The sequence below is a fragment of the Hippichthys cyanospilos genome, chromosome 3 (assembly GCF_059441005.1).
Source record: "Hippichthys cyanospilos isolate Australia breed blue-spotted pipefish chromosome 3, RoL_Hcya_1.0, whole genome shotgun sequence".
NCBI classification, from domain to species: domain Eukaryota; kingdom Metazoa; phylum Chordata; class Actinopteri; order Syngnathiformes; family Syngnathidae; genus Hippichthys; species Hippichthys cyanospilos.
The window spans coordinates 13,584,909-13,604,851 of NC_142371.1; the positions used below are offsets into that span (position 1 = coordinate 13,584,909).

Consider the following 19,943-nt stretch of genomic DNA (forward strand, 5'->3'; position numbering starts at 1 on the left):
GAAAGTGGGGTTAGTGTTGGTGGTGGTGGGGTGCAGGTTAGGGGGGGGCACTTCCGGCCATTTTTCCCAATGCAAAATCCCATCAAGTCTGGAGCTTTGGCAGCCAGCTCTCCCCCCTTTGGTTTTCTTTACCTCCCTCCTTCATTTCCTTCCATCCCACTTTTCTTCCTGTCTTCCAATCGCTTTCTCCGTTTTTTTCCTTCCTTCTCATATTCTTCTTCCTACTCCCTCACCCCGTACCCGCCATGGAAAGTAGACAGATGCTTTTGGACTTTTGGTAATGACCCTCTCCAGACGTCTGCTCAGTGGCACCATAACAAGTCCAAGTCTTTCCTCCCCCTCTCTCCTTCTGCTGTCACATTCAGGCTAAAAACGAGTGTCCAAGGACCGCGATATATTGCTCACTTCCTTGGAGACTCTTAGACCCTCCAGACGCCTGCTTTGTGGTACAGGGTCGGGTCCAGACCTGCTTCCGAGTTCCGACAGGTCCTCGGCTAGAACTGTTCAGCTGGGCTGAAACTGCGGGGGTGAAAGTGGCATGCGTGTGTGAGCTACAATATGTTGGTGGGTCTTTTTCATCAGACTAATGAATAATACGTCTGAAAAGACTATCCAGCAAGAGGAGAGGAGACTAATGACTCTCAGATGGTCTTCTACTACTGTGCTGCTGCTGTTGCTGCTGGGTCTTTAAAGAGGGAAATACTACTAGATTTCTAAACTATGATTATTATTTTAGAAATACTGCATAATCATATGACCATGTAGTCAAGCGTGAAAATGTCTTTTTTATGATATGTTGGGCTCATTTTGTACGAGATGATATAATGATAAAATAGACATTTCAGTGATTCTAGCTATCGCACTGATCTCGCATTGCTAGAAGAGCTCATCATTTGCTCAGTGTCCATCTAGCCACAGCATTTACACATGCAAGTCTAATAAGCTCCAGAGCCAAAGCTTTGAGAAAGCCGTATAGCACCTACTTTTAATCAGTGTCGTACGGCCCCAATTAACAGTATGCTTTCGCACCACACTGCATTTTACTGGTGTTGTGAGTATTCTGCCCCTTTCATGTAGTTAAACTTGTGTACTAAAACGTTTACAAAATTAGCACTATCATGTGGAATGGAAAATGATATTTTAGATATTTTGGCAAAATAACAAATGTTCTCACGAGACCTGAAACTATTCCCAAATATGTACTAATTTGGCGGCTAAGGTGCAGCTGAGGTATGGTGTATCATCTGATGTCCATCAAAATGAGTAACACACATGGCTCTGAATTGATTGGTGCTGATTTGCGCAATGAATTCAAATAAGCCTTTTGAATTCAATGTTTTGAAATTTTATACGCTTAACATAGGTGTCGAACTCCAGTCCTCGAGGGCCGGAATCCTGAATGTTTTCCGGTTTTCTTTCCCCAACACACTGGATTCAAATGATTAGCTCATTAGCAAGCTCTGCAGGAGCTTCAAAATGATCCCTATCATTTGAATCAGGTGTTTTTGAGGGAAAAGGTTTGAAAAGATGTAGAATACCGGCCCTCGAGGACTGGAGTTCGACACCTGTGCTCCAAGAAAAGACACTCTCTAGTCTTTGATTAATCGATAAGAGACACATGTACTGTCGTTAATTCAAAGCTCTATATCACTTTGCCGACATTTTAAAACGCACAGCACACATCCCATTCAGGTATATTGAAGGTGACTTTGGGTCAACCTGTCATGTGGTTTTATGAAAATGTCACAATTACTGAGCTGTAAATCAAATAATTTCATCCTCCTACATTCTTTTGTAAAATGCTGCCACGTGTGGTTATGAAAAGCCTCTATGTCTGCATTATGTTTTCTGGCCTGCAGGCATCAATTCAGGGAGAAATGGATACTGTGTGAGATCAGACCCACACATGGGAGATGCAAATCGGAGGAAGTAATGATCGACCTCAGTAGACTTGGCAAATATCTCAGTATTTTATTGCCCTCGCCCACTCTACTGTGGAATACTCTGTCTGGGTTTTGAAAGCCAATTCAGCCCTGGATTTGTTCCATAGAGGGAAAAAGAGCTTGACAAAGTAGATATCAGAATTGCAATAGCTAAGTTCGCAAATCATCGTGCTTCAGTATAGAATCCTGCAAGTTCAGATCTCTTACTTGTCGTGTGTTAGTCAACATGGCTAAAAGGGGGACCTTCACTGTAGCCTAACTTTGTAAAAAGGATCAAAATACAGTTGCAGTTAAAATAGTCAGGGAAAAAAGGATGAATGGGCCTTCATTATGGAGTTATCTACACATCAACCTCTGAAAACACTTTGCCAAGCAGTACGTAAGAGGCCCTACCCACTTTCGTGCCTGAAATATTACTGGACTGTAGCATAAATATTGCACAGCGACATCACCCAAAATCAACTGGCATATGCCCCAGCTAACGCACGGCTTCCAAAATTCAATTGCTTTTCAGTTTGTATGAATGACACAGTAAATGAGTAGATGTTCTTTTAATAACCATTAAGCATATGCCTTAGCAGCTTTGCTTGGGCAGACATTGGCCTGCATGCGGTTTTAGCTACGTCTCCATATAAATGCCCGACCGGCAATTCTCTTACTTACTTGCTCCCTTTCAGGAATGACGCAATCCTGGTCTACACAAATGTAAACCCTAGTTACCTTTTTGAGGTTGTTAAAACAAAATCTATAGATAATATTGCATGTCATGTTATAATTGTTATTATTCACTGTATGTATTTTCAAATGCAAGTATTTTATCAGAATTATAAAACCAATTAAGAAATTCAAAAGGGGAGTGTGTCAATAGTTCACACAAAAATGAGGTCGGACACTGCAGGGATTCAAATCAAGCAAGCGTAAAGGCAGTAGTGAGGCTTGCTGACTGTAACATTATATAACTGACAGATTATTCATTTTGCAATTCACTTTCAACAGTAACTTGCTGTTGCCAATTTACACAAAAGAGGCATACCAGCCATGGCACTTGGGTTTAGAGTTGTCAGCACTGGACTACTGAGGACTGTACACTTCAGCATACCTGAAAGAAATATCCAGCACTCTGTTTCCTGGGAATAAGACATAAATTGTACAGTCATGGTTGATAAATTTGACTTGATGTATGATAGGACGCGAAAGAATAAAAAGAAAAAACCCAAGGCAACTATTTTATGGTCACCGTCCATACGTAAAGGTGTCCACTGAAAATCAGGTGGTTCATAGTTTGTTTTTTTTCTGTAAAAACAAAAAGGATTTCTTTTGAACCAATAATGACAACTACTTGTTCTTTTTGCTTAATTTGTAGACTTTGGAATGTCTCAATGAATTGTGATAGGCAGATTTACATACAGTATAAAGACAGATCGTGAAGTCTTCTAGTATCACCGTTTTTACTAGCCATTGCTGGATAATTATCCAGATCCCGGTTTCACCCGCAAGCCTTGACTGATGGCTAGCTTCCAGTGCTGCGGCTTCTGGCCGCCAAGACTGCTGCTGTCCAGAGGCATAAACAACACAGAAGGGGAAGGCTGAGGGAGGAAAAGATGATATGGGGCAAGGCAAACTCTTGCTTCACAATTCAAACTCTGTGGTTGTCAAAAATTGATTTTTTAAAAAATATGTTTTATATTTAATACACATGTCAGTTTTACATATTGGTTTGGAGTATTGTTAGCAAGCATGGAATAAGTGATTTGGAAGCACACAATAAGTAAATTCTACTAGAATTTGGCTCATAATACAATGTTTTAAGTTCCTGTTGTCACTAATTGATTACCTACAGACCTTTGCCACCATTCTGTGTGGGTGCCAACTGCAGTGGTAGAGTATCTTAAGGACAGTGTTGGGCAAGTTACTTATTACCTTCATTTCAAAGTAATTAGTTACAGTACTGTACAATATCACTGTATTTGAAATGTAAGACATTACACCACTATTGCATTACTTTTATATTACTTTCACCAACATAAGTAGAAATATACAGACATTTTAAAAATAGATAGTTTTGATGGGGCTAACGTTAGCAGTTTGCCTACATCATCGTTACTGTGTTTAACGTACTGTTAAACATGAGTGCTTCATAATATGCTTCATCTTGAGACACACTGACCACTATTTATACACTATTATTAATAGCATTTGTACAGTGAAAATTCATGTTAGCTTACCTTCTCATTATTGCTGGTTACGACAGGGATCTCGCTGACAAGGTTTTCAAATGCTGGCGAATCAACTGTGGAAAGCGGCAGCATATCTTCTATGTGTGACATACTCCGCCATGAGTCGACGGTTGAATTGGCATCACTGGGCAAGAGAACGATCATTTTGCCTGCTTTTTTCTCCTCACTCTCAATCCTTTGCGTTTCCTTTTTGTTAACTTCACGTTACTATGGCACCGCTCTAAATGGTTTGTCAAGTTACTGGTGTTATTTGGAGAAGTGTAGATCCAGTTAAGTGTGCAGAGCCGTAGCATGATGCGTTAGACTCATTTTGGCTAATTTTTTTTATATGTATGTGTTAATGTTCCTTGTCACATGGAATCTACAAGTAATTTAGTCTTGCAACTCATCTGTTTTTGTTTGCTTATTCCAGAAGAGACACATTACTGGGGTGTATTTTTTATCCAAGTAGTGTCTCCACATATTGATAGGAATGAGCATCAGTGGGTACCGAAGCCACAGAGTATGCGAAAGCCAAGCAGCTTGTGCTAAAGGGTGGAATCCCCCCCGAAAACTTCTGGTGTGCAGCCAAAACAAACTCCTGCCTATGGTTTGCCTCTTGCCTCCGGTCTCTCTGGCCTACTTCTCGACAGCAGCAAAGGGACCCGCGCCTCTCAGAAAGGAGGAGTAAGGGAGTCTTTAGGTCCTCCCACCGGCTATAAACTCTAAGGCAGACGGAAACACTCAGACAGCAGACACACGTGGAGCACAGCGGCAAAGAGAGAGCGAAACAAACTACTGCCACGGGCGGTGAGTCATTTTTTTCTAGTCGGGACAGAAGAAGCCAAATTGACTTCAAGGTCATTTAAGCAAATCAACAACACAAGTGGGGACTTCAATGTGCCATTATAACAAAACTTTCTTCCAGAGGATTTAATCATTGACTAAGTGATTTTTGGGATGTGAAGAGAAGCAGAGGATCCTGAAAGCTGCAACCACCTGTTGCACGGCAGTTGAAGCATTACTCAAGCTTGTACAAGCAACAAGTTAAAACTAAATCTCACCTGGTTGACGATATTTAGGTGTCGAGCAAACACTTATTGAAATTATTTCAAAGGCTCCAAGGATTGACTTGTTGAATTAAAGATGACTTTCACAATGCTGCGCACGGCATCTCCTGCGGGCCGCTTTTTGTATGGTGACATCGCTCTCCTGTCGGAAGATGATGATGACAACGGCAGCTCGGGCTCAGGCTCAGAAGAGCGCTCCACCAACTCGGCGGGCTTTCGGCTGTCATCCTCGTCCCCTTCTGCCTTTCACATCAAGATGAGCAGAAAGAGAAAGCTGTGCATGGGAGGAGGCGGCGCGGCAGCGGTCGAGGCTGTTCTAGGCAGGCTGGGACCCCCGGGCTCATCTCCCCCCACTGAAATCCGTCAGAGGACAGCGGCCAACGCTCGTGAGCGAGATCGAACCAATTCTGTCAACACCGCCTTCACGGCGCTACGCACGCTCATCCCCACTGAACCTGCAGACAGGTACAACAACCCTTTAACAATCCCCACAAACAGACAAATACTGTTATGTGACTCCTATGGGTGGCAACATTGACAGAATCCCCAAATGTAAATTGATTTTATCACAGCGTTGTATATCATGATTTGCTGCAACATTGTAATAAATGTCACTTCGGTTGAATCACTAGGAAACTGTCAAAGATCGAGACTCTTCGCTTGGCCAGCAGCTACATCAGTCATCTGGGGAACGTTTTGCTCCTGGGCGAAGGGCTTCATGACGGACAGCCCTGCCATGCTCCTTCGCCGCCATTCTTCCATGTCAACTCCTCCCCCAATCGAGGATCTGACCAATCAGGCCAGCCCAAGCACATCTGTACGTTTTGCCTCAGCAACCAGAGAAAAATGGTGAGTGGACAAAGAAAATAACAAACTATTGCTTTTTCAAGTGTTGAAACCGCCATTGACCTGTTTGTTAACAACGTGGCGAAAAGGAAATAATATTCGAATGACAGCATAGTAGAGTGAAATGACATAAATACAGGTTTGTTTGTTTTTTTTAATTTGGCAAAGTTGAACATGGTTACAACAGAGTAATGGTCTAAGGTCATTTAGGTGTTTCAACATTTATGAGACCAGTGATGGAGCCTATCAATCAAATTGGTCCTGAGGGACCTTAAAAGCCCAAACACTTTGAAGTCTCCTTTTGAGGTGGAAGCTTTTTTATAACTGCACTGTTGGGACTCAGTTTTAATCAGGCAGGTGGCTTGGAAGGATCATCTTGGTTCCCAGAACCACTTCACAAATATATAGCCAAATAGTCATAGCTGACCTGAGATAATGATGAATGTGACTAACATTCTTGTTAAAACAGATTGTCTGTATAAAACAGATGTGTTATTTTTCCACATTTAACATTAGGCATGGACCAATAACTGGTTGGACAGTTTGTAATGGTGTTATAAAGTCAAGGTTTCGATGACTGCCGATGCTGTCTATTACTGGTAATTAGTTTTAGTTTTTTCTTTGGTTCTTTAAAAAAAAAGGGCAGAATATGATTGGCTGCTTGCGGAGTTGACCCAACAACCACAAGAGAGAAAGAGAGAGAGAGAGAGAGAGAGAGAGAGAGAGAGAGAGAGAGAGCGAGAGAGAGAAAATCTTCATTGTCATTGCACCTGCACAGGTACGAGGCAACAACATTCAATTAACAGGCTCGAACCGTTCAAGAAACATACAAAAACAAAAACTAACGGGAATACAGAACAGCAAGGCCTGTCAGCATGCATCCGCAGTTTTGAAAACAAATAGATGGCAATTGCTGCATTTTGTTTAACCTTTTTGTCATGCCTTCTGGAAAAGTGTCTTTCTCTTAAAAATAGCTTTGCAGTGAAAGGGCACTGACGTAAACAAAATAAAGTTCAATAGAAAAAAAACGAAGCAGTAATTTTAATAGTGTCTCTGTGACACCGTGATTTCACACCTTCAGCATCTAATACGGTCCCATGCCAATTTAACACATACTGTACTTTCTCATACAGCTCGACATTAGCTTAATTTAAGTTGACAAAAACAGAAACATTTTAAATTGACCTAATTGATAGGAAGAGCACAAAAATAAGTTGTAAAGTACTTTGTATTCTTTCAACACATGAATTTGATGATTAGACAGAGAATAGAATTATCAACATGTTTGAGCTGGTGAAAAGAGAATCGAAAACACTAACTTGAATTATGCGCAAGTTCAGTTTTATATCAGCAGCGATAGAGAGAGTGATAGAGAGGTGAAGTCCACTTTGTCTTTTAATCTGGACATTGCCCATTTAGCTGGATTTATGAGTAAGGAGTTGACATCTGACAGACTCTCCCCTTGGATTAGCAGTGTGTGATAGCCAATACTCTCCACATTGTCTAAACCCACAGACCCTTTTTGATGAGGGATCACCTAAATATCAGTGGTATGTCTCCCCCTCCTCCGCATCTATTTGCGTTGATGTCCACATTTTCGAAACTCAGTAGCCATCCAAACAATAACCTAAAAAAAAGATGATTTAATCTGAAGGTAATTGAAAGCTATAATTGTCAGACTGTGTTGTAAAAATTATTACAGCTTTTGCGGACCTAAAAAACAATGACAGAAAGCTGCAATATGCATGCGAGGTCAGGAGTCGGCAATGCTACATCATCATCATCATCATCATCATCATCATCATCATCATCATCATCATCATCATCCATTCATTATCTAGATAAAATAATGTAAATCACTGGACACGCAAGCAGTGAACACGTGTACTCCTCCATTGAGAACTGTTATGCTGTAAGACCAAACATCACAAAAGTCCTATAGCCCTCCATTGTGCCTTCTTTACGACTTTACTTGTTTTTGTTTTTATATCCATATAAATTTAAATAGTTTAGTTGCAAAATGCAACCCTTGCTGTGAAAATGCACAGTAAATCCAAATTTTCATATATTTTTTTTTTAAATTAAGAATTGTTTGAGTACATTTTTCATCAACATTACTTCCATTGCAACCATCGACAGTCTCCTCCGCAGTGTCCTTTTTTTTCATGTGCCAAATGCTCACCTACGTCTCGATTTCACTTCTTTCCTCAAGAACGTTCCCCAAGCCTCTCTCGTTTCCTCACCCCTGCGTCGGCATATCGATCAGCCGCATGGGGGTCGGTGCTGTCAGTAGGAGCTGTGTAATACTATCTGCTGCTGTCAACTCACTGCTGCTGATGCATGATGGACCTGGAAATGCATGCTGGGTGAAAACTGTTTTGAAACTTCTGTGTCTCCTCAACGACAGCCTCAGACACTTTTTTTCTGTTTCCTATTACTCTTTTGTATGCCAGACATGCATTTTGTGCGTTCATGTAGGGCACTGTAGTGGTGCTTGGTCTTATTATGCTACTCAAAGATATTGCATTTAAGGAGTCCTTTTCATATTTAAAACATTTTTGTCTTTACCACCAGTGTAGGAATCTAATTGCCTCAAACAGAAATACGCAGAGTTTATCTTTTGATTGGCTTTGTTAAGATGTTAATTAAGTAGAAGAATTATATAAAAATTACAAACAAAAAAATAAATAAATAACCATACGTTGCAGTGAGTTGTTGCATGACAGAAAATAACCTATTTAACTTTGGTACAGAATGAGGAATTATTTATTTATTGATTGATTTATTTTGCATTGACTTTGCTTGTGTGGTGGCAGTGAACCATGAGGCCCAGCGGCAGCTGTAGTTTAAAAAAAAAGAAGCTCGCTTGTGTAGCTCTGCATTGACACCAACTTCAGACATTGACTGGAATGTTTTCCTCTTGCATTATAGGACGTAAAATCAAACCAGTCAAACGGATTGTAGACTGTTTGGTCTGATTTGAGTGCATAACGCATGGTTATGTAATGTTAATGTCCATCACTTAAATGATGCAAAGGTTTAACGGGAAATATAATACAAAATAAAGTCAAATCTCCATTTCATACTTATACTTGTAAATTTCTCACTAAGGTTTATTTTCAAAAGAATCAAAGATATGACATGAATTTGTGTCATTTTAATAATAGGTTGAACGTCTCTTTATTTTTAAGTCTTGCAGTGGTACAAATCAGAACAATGTTGGAGAGCTGCAATGGTTTCATTTTACTTAGATACAGAAAAGGGCTAAATTTAAAAGCACCCTCAGTCATATTGCAGTGCTCCAACAAGGCAAAAATAAAATGTTGTTGATTACTTATAGATTTTGGTGTTTCTAATGAGGATACATTTATGAAAATTATACCTATTAGTCACCCTCTAATGTTCAGCTTCAATTGTATGCATTCATACTGATGCTGAAAAAGAATCAAGACCCTTCCCAAACAATTACAAAATTCACACATATATAAGTTACTGCACTTTATGAATGTGCAACACAATTACGCTCAAAATAAATAAAACCGAACATATTAAGAGTACACTGGTGGTTGATGCATGTATTTATGACACAAATGTCGGTTGAGCTTTTCAGCATTATGACATGTTCTGCTTTATGATACAGCACAGCAAAGGAGCCTGGATGAACATCGTTATTATATCTTAACCTTTGTCTCTGCAATGAAAATATTAAAAGCTAGTTTGGCATTTTTCACTTTTCGGTCCCCAATAACTGAAAAAAAACGAGGGATTACAATAGGTGCCTCTGCTATTTATCAGTTCATATTTAGGGTTATTGCTGACTGCTCAAGACAAATACACGTTGGTGACAAGACAGGGTTGGAGTGGGCAATAACAGGGAGGAAAAAATTGGGAAAGTAAAATGAGACGCGTGTCTTGAGTACATTTTTTTTGTGCGACAATTGAGTTTCCTCTGGTGCCTTACTGCTTTTCAGGTACCGCATCATTTACATTTTCTGATGTCACGTTTTGCGTAGTTCACTGAGTCTAAGACGTTCATTTAAGCAGTGTTTTTGCTTGAATGAGAGAAATGTGATGAAAACATCAAACTGGAAATAGATCAAGTCTGTATTGACAAAGTCTGTATTAACAATCCATCCGTCCATCCATCCATCTATCAATCCATCTACCCACCTTTTTCCGTTTTAAATCACTGAGACAAGCAATGAAAGAGCCATTCAAGCATTTTCACTTTTGAATTTTCTCCTATTTCCATGCTATCAAACACCATTTATAAAGTTCAATTTAGGACCTCCTGTACATGTTGTTAAATTTAAATGAGAGAAATAACAACTCCGGTACTATGTTTTGTAGCCATTTATTATATTATGAGATGTTATAGTGCTGCAGTTATTTTTTAATTGAGAAAGCGTAAATGAAGTTTACTGTTCCTGATTTGTTCAACTTTTTAATGATATCTGAGTTACAGTAACGGTCTACATGCAGTAATTGATGTGTGTGAATAAGCAGAATGACAGCACTGCTGGAAAGTGACATCTCTCTTTGTGGATTCGTGCATCAGGCCCATAGTTTTGGTGAATCAGAGTGACTATTGGTTATGACGGCAAATGTGTATGAGTGTGTATTTGGTGACACTGCAATTTAATCGGTAACATGCTTGTATGGGACACACACACACACATACACCGACGCACACCCTCACCACACACTTGCTCTCAGAGTCTGGAAGTCATTGGCGATGCAGGGCAGAGCAACAAATGAGCTAATTGTTCTGAAAATGATTTATCCTGCGCTGAGGCCCATACAGCCAGTGTTTAATTCTGCCGCTGCTATTAGAAACACATTGACTTGGAGCTTTGATGGTGACGTTAAAGAAGCTTGGAAAGTGTTCTTTTTAAAAAAAAAAAAAAAACTCCATCCCTACTCACACTTGTGGCACACACACACACACACACACACACATATGCAAGACTGCGTCCCTAATCCCACAACCGTCGGGCACACTGTGCGGCACGCAATAGACTTGATCAAAACCATGTCATTCGAAGCCTCCTTGTTTTTCTTCCAGACCCAGACGGCACTTCATTTCTGCTTTCAAGACATCCAAAAAGCCCTATATGATTACTCAGTTAAGGAGGCCTGGATCACAACAGCCCTTTCAACACGTCCTAACTAATGGCGTGCAGGAAGTTGTGGAAACAGACATGGGGAGGGAGGGAAAACAAGGGAGAGAAATAGCCACAGACTCAGTAGGATAATCAGCCTGCTATTTGTCCTACAGTTTGGACAGTTAGCATTTTTTTTTTTTTTTGCCTAAACTCCACTCTGCTTTTTTTATGGAGACCAAATGAAGCATGGCTCTATGAGATTCTAACTGCGTGGATAGCACATTTTAGGAGCACACTAATGACTGTGGTTTTTACAGTCATTTGGTTATTAGTGTGTTTTGGGTGGAAAAAAGCATGACATCACTGGTGTGCATGAAAGTAGACATTTCAAGGTCATAGATGAAAAGTAAATTACCCTCATTTGCTGATACTGCTGCTGTTGCTACTTTGCCTCTAATTTTAACTGATGCTAATGAGGTGCATCGAAGGTGTCAAATACAGGAGGGGCAATTTTCACACATATTTTTGCCCTGTCATGCGTGTGTGTGTGTTTGCCTTGATCAGTGCATGTGACACGGTGCCGTCATGCGTAGACTTGCCTGTATGTTCTCAAAACAGATGGAAGCAGTTAAAGCCCAACTGAACAGCAACAGATGAAGCCTGGCCATATAACTAACATAATCTATTAGTAAAACTAATCATTTTGGTATCATTCAGTCTTAAGTGAGAAACAGTAGTTCACACACAACTTCTAAACTGTTGTTTTTCAACCACTGTAGTCTTCCATGAGATATAGTCCGATGCGCTGAGGAAATTATCCAATTTTAAATTTACTGTTTTGTTTTTATCATTTTTGGAAACACAATGTGCCCTTGTCGGCTGTAAAAGTAGTGTGTTCCAGCGTAATCATCGAACAAATACTCTTCGCCTGTAGGGTGCAGCAAACTACTTTGAGACAAGCTCTTCATGGGTGTTAACCCTTGAATTGTGTTCGGGTCTGTGGGACCCGTTTTCATATTTTGTAATTGGGATAAGGTAAACATCTGTTCAGTATTTTAACATAAAAGTGTTTGACTTAAGGTGTTAAAAGCCACAAAATGCAACAGGTCCATCAGACCCACAAACACTGGCTGAGTAACAACAACATGAATGTAACACAAGGGTTAAACAATGTTTATTTGATTTCTGTCAAAAACAGTTTGAGCAATTTAAAAAAAAAATGGGCTGCCAGCTACCAGGAGGTCGTGTGTGTTTTAGTGTCAAATTATCATGTTGGGAAATTGGATTTAAGATTTTTGTGTCAATTAAATCATGGTTTGCGATTTGGTGTGGCCTAGAGGTGACCAGAAAGTTTTATCATGGATGTTATTTCTTCAGTGTTGTGTTGGAGAGGCACATCATGGTGTTTCTCTGTCACTTTATCCACTTATAAAACTTATTGGTGAAGACGTTCAAGATGAGGGACTCCACCTTGTTTGTTCAGCTTCACAGGGACGCACTAGCTAACTTTAAAAACAATAATTGACTGGCAACCATTCCACCAAGCCAGTGACCCTAGTGAGGATAAGCAGCGATAGAAAATGGATGGATTGATAATACTGGCTCAATGTGTGAATGTCATCATATCTAAAGTAAACATCCTTAGGTAATCATATTAGTGCCATACAAATGGTTCCAATAGGAGGATTAAGTGTGCGTTTGTTAAGAAGGAGAGATTGATGTCATGTGACTGTGCCTGAATTAGTCTTCAAGAGATTGTTTTGACTACCCAGTCAGCCCTCGAGCCTACCCCCCCTGTTTTGACTGAACTAGTCACACCCCAACTCAACTGCTCTCCTCTCCCACCCGTTAATTCACCAGCTGTTGCACTGTCACTCAGTACCAGGAGGGGCTATGCTTCCAAGCGGTGGCGGTCACTAAATAAAGTAAATTAATAAGTGCACAACTTATAGGTCCTTATGATTCGTGTGCCAACTTTCCCCCAGTCTGTTGTGTGCCCATAATTTGCCATTTTGATGTTGGAGTAATTAGACATTTGTGAAGTATTCAACTTTATTTTTTTAGAATTACAGTGATTTTTCATCACATTAATGAGGACCAGAAATCCCTCATAATGAGTGAATTCCTTACGGACATTGTACGTACATACAAAAGAGCATGAAATTTGTTCAATAAAACCTTTCAATTTTACATTCTCTGTCTCACACACACTCACTAATATGTTACATTCACATGCACGAAAGCGCTACAAGCACTTATGACTAGACGTCTGCTGGAGGTTCTAACCAGGATTTCCGACGGACAAGTAACATCATGATGGGGAGTTTTTGCTCCCACTTCTTTTCCGCCAAAATGCCCTTCGTAATGCCATGACTTTATTGAAACAGTTGCGGAACTCGATGGCTCTCACCATGTTATCGGCGATCTCTTGAGCTTGCTGCATTTTCACGGAAAAAAAAAAAAAACAACAAAAAATATTCTCTTTCTCACTTTGACAGAGGTTGAGTAAAATTAAGTTAGTAAGCAGTACTAAGCATGTTGAGAGAAGTGTGTATCGGACATGCATGCTCGCACGTATGTCTGTTGATGCTGAACTTTCAGAAACTGACAGCAGTTTAAAAACAAGTAAAAAAAAAAAAAAAAACTTGAACATGTACAGGAGACCAGTGAAATGAGGAAAGATTTGGGAGTTACTTTATTAGCCCCTTGAAGAAGTCCAACTGGAGACACCTGAGAGAGTCTAATGCATCAATCCAGCTCAGATAAAATGAAGGCATGCATTGCTGTTTCTAAATGCTTTTGAAAAGATAAAGGCCTTACCTTAGGCAGCTGCCGAAGAGGAAAAAAGATGGGTCACCAGAAAATGATATACAAGGGCTAACAATATAACTTCTGTGTTTGTGTGTGTGTGTGTGTGTGTGTGTGTGTGTGTGTGTGTGTGTGTGTGTGTGTGTGTGTGTGTGAAATTGACGGCATTTAGTGCAAGCCAGGTTTAGATCTCCTGATCCATCAAATACTTCTGTACCAATAAATGCTGATTTAAAGTAACATAACATATAATAATTAACAAAATTGTCCATTGCATTTTAGTGCGATGCGGATACAACTCCTGCACCTTATGATGGCATTACAGTGATCCCTCCTACTTCGCGGTCTCAGATATCACGGTCTCAGTACTTCGCGTTTTTTTCCAGGAAAAAATTAAAAATATTTCAAAATAAAAAATCATTTAAAAATGTGCAAAAATGTAAATCTATCTTATTTTGAAATGCTTGCTTTTAATTTGTCGGGTCGCGTTGCATTTCCGTTTTCTGTTTTACGTTCTCTGTGCGTCATTCTGCTCGTTACAGTGACGTAGTGAATGACAACGTAAGCTCATATATATAGTTTATTATCATTTATGTTGATAACGCACGCTACTGCATATGTTTAGTAAGCGATGAGTGTTTATTCTGTTTATGTGTTCGTTGCACTTTATAGTTAGTGGTTGTTAGTTGTTGCTAACCCGCTAATGTCGGCTAAAAATACAGTAAATTCATAGATTAAGTGTTTATATGTTAGTTTACTGACTTTAAGATTGTTGTTGATTTATTATTCAACAGATACTACATGATACACCATACATGAGCCAAAATAAATGTGAAGTTCAACGTGATGACTTGCGTACTTTTTCACCGGAGTCTTGGTGCAGATAACCAGTCCTGAGAACAAATTCTCAACAAACTAAGTAATATTAGATATTTAATGAATATACAATAAAGTTAATAAGGATAATGTAATGTTAAATAATAGGAGAAAAGAAATAAAATAGGCAAAAAATATTTTTAAAAAAAACAAGGATTGTTTATAGGTACTGCTGCTATATTGGGGCGTACATAGAAATCTTGAACTGATACCCTACTAATGGTACCCTTGATCTATTAAAAGGTTAGGATCTCCTGATCCATCAAATACTTCTGTACCAATAAATGCTAATTTAAAGTAACATAACATATAATAATTAACAAAATTGTCAATTGCATTTTAGTGCGATGCGGTAACAACTACTGCACCTTATGATGGCATTACTTGTTTAATGGTACCCTTGATCTATTAACCCCTGGGTGTCCGGGAATTTTTCACCAGCATGGCCTTATTATTATCTGGACTTGTCTGTCCTGATCTGCCCCCCCCCCCCCCCCCCCCCCCCTTCTTTCTAAAAATGCCTTCTAAAAGGCAAAGTAAACTCTACGATTGTTTTTAGTATTACTGACAAATTACACAAACGAACACTCACAGCAAGAAAGTGGACATTTCTACCAAAATGGACCATTAGATTAGTGGTAGTGATATGAATAAAATGATGACGGGTGCTAGATGTAAGTTTATTCTCTTCAAATAAAAATTTCTGTGACATTTGTTAATGTCTGATGTTGATTTTGGGTTTGAAACTTAGACGTACTTCGTTTTTTAATGCACAATTTTTGAGCACTGATATCTACCACTTTATATCCATCCATTTTCTATAGCCACTTATCCTCACAAGGGTCGCAGGGTTGCTTGTGCCTATCTCAGCTGACTTCGGGCAAGTAGGCGGTGGACACCCTGGACTGGTTGCCAGCCAATCACAGGGCACACTGAGACAAACAACCATTCAGGCACCCAATCACACCTAAGGACAATTTAGAGTTTCCAAAGCACCTGCCATGTATGTTTTTGGAATGTGGGAGGAAGCCAGAGGGAACCCACACGGGCTCGAGGTGAACATGCAAACTCCACACAGGAAGGCCGGAGCCAGCTGGATTCAAACTCAGGTCCCTTTAGTCACCGAACCGCCTGTATATTTATACATTTATGAAATCAAAATTATGAAATTGAAAATTTATTATGCCATATTTGAGTATTACGTCTTTTGAAGACTTTTGCATTATGGGAGTCCAGGCTGCCCCCTGTTCGCGGATTTCCGTTGAAAGGATTAATGCAAAAATCGAGGGAAATGAATGATGAAAAATCGGGCTTTCAAAATGTCCAAAATTGACAATTTTTCCTATTTTGAATGGTAGTAAATCAGCCCGACACGGGCTAAATTTGACACCTATAGGATGTAGCTCTCATCCTCCTATTTGCAGACATTTAGAAGGGACGATAGCGTGGCATATTGAAAGTTGTCATGTATTGACAATCTTTTCTATGGTTAATCACCATAGTAAATGGTTCGCTTGGCAAATGTTTCAAATGTATCCAAATACCTCAGTCTTTCAACAGCGGTTCTCCATTTATGATACTACTTGCAATACTGACTTTGCTGTAGATCAATGTCCACAAAATGGCAAGTTGCAGCTCCTGTGCTTTAAAATTGCTCATGTCCCACAGGTTGAACTCTGCACATTCTCTTCCTGGAATTTGTGTTTGTATATATATACAAAACATGTCTCATAATAAGTGTCTGTATTGAGCTGTCTGAATGAAAAAATGTTTCTTTCGATTCACCTTTGTGATTGGGAGGGCAAATTCTTGCCCTAAATCGAATGATCTCACCCCCTCTTTCTAGCTTGATATCTATCACCTACCCACCATTGTTGATGTAGGCCAGGTTGTTTTCTTTTTTCTCTCTTCAAACACCTACACCTTTTGCACAGTCTGGAAGGAAATGTGGAACAGGTGTTCGGGAAGATGAGTGGGAAGCTAGGAGGCTCAGTCGAGACTATGGAGAGGGAAGTCAGGAGAGGACAGACAGAGGGGGCAAATGCCGAGGGGAGAAAGTGCTTTTGTTCATATTTGACTTCACCTGAGAGAGAGTACAGTTCTAACTTTACTATTACCACTTCAATGCATTTAGAGCCTAATTAAATGAGGTTTTTCTGGTTATTATTTCTTTTGTATGAAAGGTTGCCTATCTTTTGTCAGCTCTAATTTATGAAAAATCAGCCCCTGAAAAACAATAAACGAAGCAGGGATGATGTGTTGCATATCACTCAGTAGTACATTTGCTGAAATCCCTTGACGATGACTTGAAAGTTTAATGGTAGCCAAGAAGTAAGGGGGAGGGAAAAAGTGATGTTATTTTCCTGGCCAGATAGTAAAGCAGTCCAGCAGCCAGAAAATCAAGAGTATGCTGCTCTGATACCACAGATAAATACTTTCCTCTCAAATGCCAGCTCATGATGTCAGCTGGAAATCACATTTAACTTAAAATTCAGTAGTCTCTGCCATTCATTTTAAGAAAGGATTATTCTGCAATAAAAACAACTACAAACTTACACTGTGAAAGAAACGTTCAATCATATAGGATAACTAAAGAACTAAATATTATACATATATAACGTGCATTACTTTCATCAAAGAAGTATGAAGTATTTAGCACAGAGCTGCAACATTTGTGGTTTGTGGACTATAGCATACGTCGAGCATACAGTATATTGTAAAAAAAAGTTATATATATATATATATATATATATATATATATATATATATATATATATATATATATATATATATATATATATATATATATATATATATATAGTGAGTTTTTTGTGGTATGTTTTTTAAGTCTATAATGTAATTTCTTATCCTTTGTTTCCCCACTTATATATAGGAATGCTGAAACAAAGCTGAAATAGGTCCAAGATTTTGTCTTTATCAATTTGCTTTTGTGGCAAAAGACCCCCTGTTGGAAAACTTGAAAAAATTGACTGATTGACTATATAGTTATTGTTGCACACTATTTGTTGCTGTTTTCTATTTCTGTTTTCGAAATTAGATACAGACACACTGTATGGACAAATATGTATACAGTTATATTTTTTGCCTATTTTTAATTATACATACACACACACACACACATATATATACATATATATATACATATACATACATATACATATATATACATATATACATATATATATACACATATATACATATATACATATATACATATATATATATATATATATATATATATATATATATATATATATATATATATATATGCAGTCAGTTTTATTTCTTTTTATTCACACCTTTATATTGTTCTCCGTGGTTTATATATTTCAATATTTTCTTATTAAATTCAGTTGTTTATTAAATGGGCTGCATAAATAGATGTGCCTTGTCCTTTCCATTTGCAAAGTTTTTAACATGTTATTAATTTTTGGTGCAGAGTGATGTGAAAGTTGTTTTTCTCTTGCAGAACAAAGACAGAGACAGGAAGACGGCCATCCGAAGTTAACAACCAAACGGAGAAAAGGCTGTTGCACAGCTGAGGCGCTCTCTGATTTATTGTTTTTGAATACAGAAACTTAAGGACTCATCAAGAAGTGACTTTTCATCCAATACTATAGCAGTTCTCATCAGGCTTTCTACAAAATCTTCATCAACCTTTCTGTGTATAACTTTTTCTACAGCCGCCTTAAGGAATATTTTGAGAAACAGCTTTTCAGGACTTTCTTTGACATGCATATAAAAGCCATGAAGACCATGTAATTGTGGAACTTTATTACTGTATTCGAAGACCACTTGGCACATGATCACAAAAACATCCAAACTATGAAAGACAAATTTGTATTCATCAAAAGCTGTGTAAACTGTAATATAAATGTATATTTATGTGACATAATATTATATATAAAACTATGTTATTTAACAGGCATATCAATTTCTTGAAAAAATAATTGTCACTTGCACAATTTTTTTAATACAAATTTATGGCATTATGTGGCAAATACATGCTGGAACTTGTGTTTTGGTTTTGGTTTTGGTCTGAGAATTTATTTTCGTGTTGTGTGGGAAAATAACTAAATGGTCAATAAATTGTTTTGTATTCATAAGTACATTTAATTCCTGTTTTGATAGCATACAATTTGATCATATTCACATTTCCAATTGTCACATCCAGTTGCAAATCTTGCTAATGACACAAGTGGAGGGATAAACATTATTTTGAAAACAATCTTTTTTCATGTTTAAAAAAAAACAATAGCACAATAATATAGCCTTTTTAGTCAATACAATTGCTTCAGTATAATATGTACTTTGATTTTCAGGTTCCTTTCCTGGCTTGTAGCCTGGAGCACAAAGGTGCTCGTCCACCCCCCAACTCTGCACATCTCACTCTTCTTTCCTCCCTTTTTTCCTTTTCTGCTCTTCAGGGGCAACAAGATCAGGGTTGGGAGACAGAAGGAGACAGGATGAGACGGATAAGAGGAAGACAGAGGAATGTGAAAAGTGGGGGAAAAGTGGGGATGGATGAGGTGGAATTGAATCTGCAGGTATAGCTTCTTGGACATATGCCTGTGTCCCTTTGCTGTCCTCTTCTTTACCTCTCCACATGCTCGTTCTCTCTCCGCCTCCTCTTTGGCTCTTCCTTTCTTTTCCCAGGAGGGCCACTGCTCTAGTGGTGATGACTTTCCAGGGTGTGTAAGCACACAACAATTATTGCCATCTTTCTATCTATCTATCTATCTATCTATCTATCTATCTATCTATCTATCTATCTATCTATCTATCTATCTATCTATCTATCTATCTATCTATCTATCTATCTATCTATCTATCTATCTATCTATCTATCTATCTATCTATCTATCTATTCCCCAACCACCCATCCACCTACCTTTCCCTCCTACCATCCATCTATCTATCTTGAGTTGTGCTCATACATTTACATTGCTTCTAACAAGGTCAAGGTTCTATCTCAGGGGCCGCATGGAGGAAAATCAATTCTCAGGTTTGCCGAAAAGGTAAAAATCATGCAATATTACTTAAAACAATCAGAGGCAA

The 19,943-nt window shown here is 38.7% G+C and overlaps 1 protein-coding gene across 1 annotated transcript; it reads left to right on the plus strand.

The window, feature by feature from the left end:
- Positions 1-4,597: 4,597 nt before the first annotated feature.
- On the plus strand, positions 4,598-18,889 carry LOC148425813 (basic helix-loop-helix transcription factor scleraxis-like). The gene is made up of 3 exons (XM_088410936.1): positions 4,598-5,694; positions 5,862-6,078; positions 18,355-18,889. Exons 1-3 carry the CDS (start codon positions 5,306-5,308, stop codon positions 18,391-18,393), a joined length of 645 nt encoding a protein of 214 aa, XP_088267062.1. The 5' UTR covers positions 4,598-5,305; the 3' UTR covers positions 18,394-18,889.
- The last annotated feature ends 1,054 nt before the right edge of the window (positions 18,890-19,943 follow it).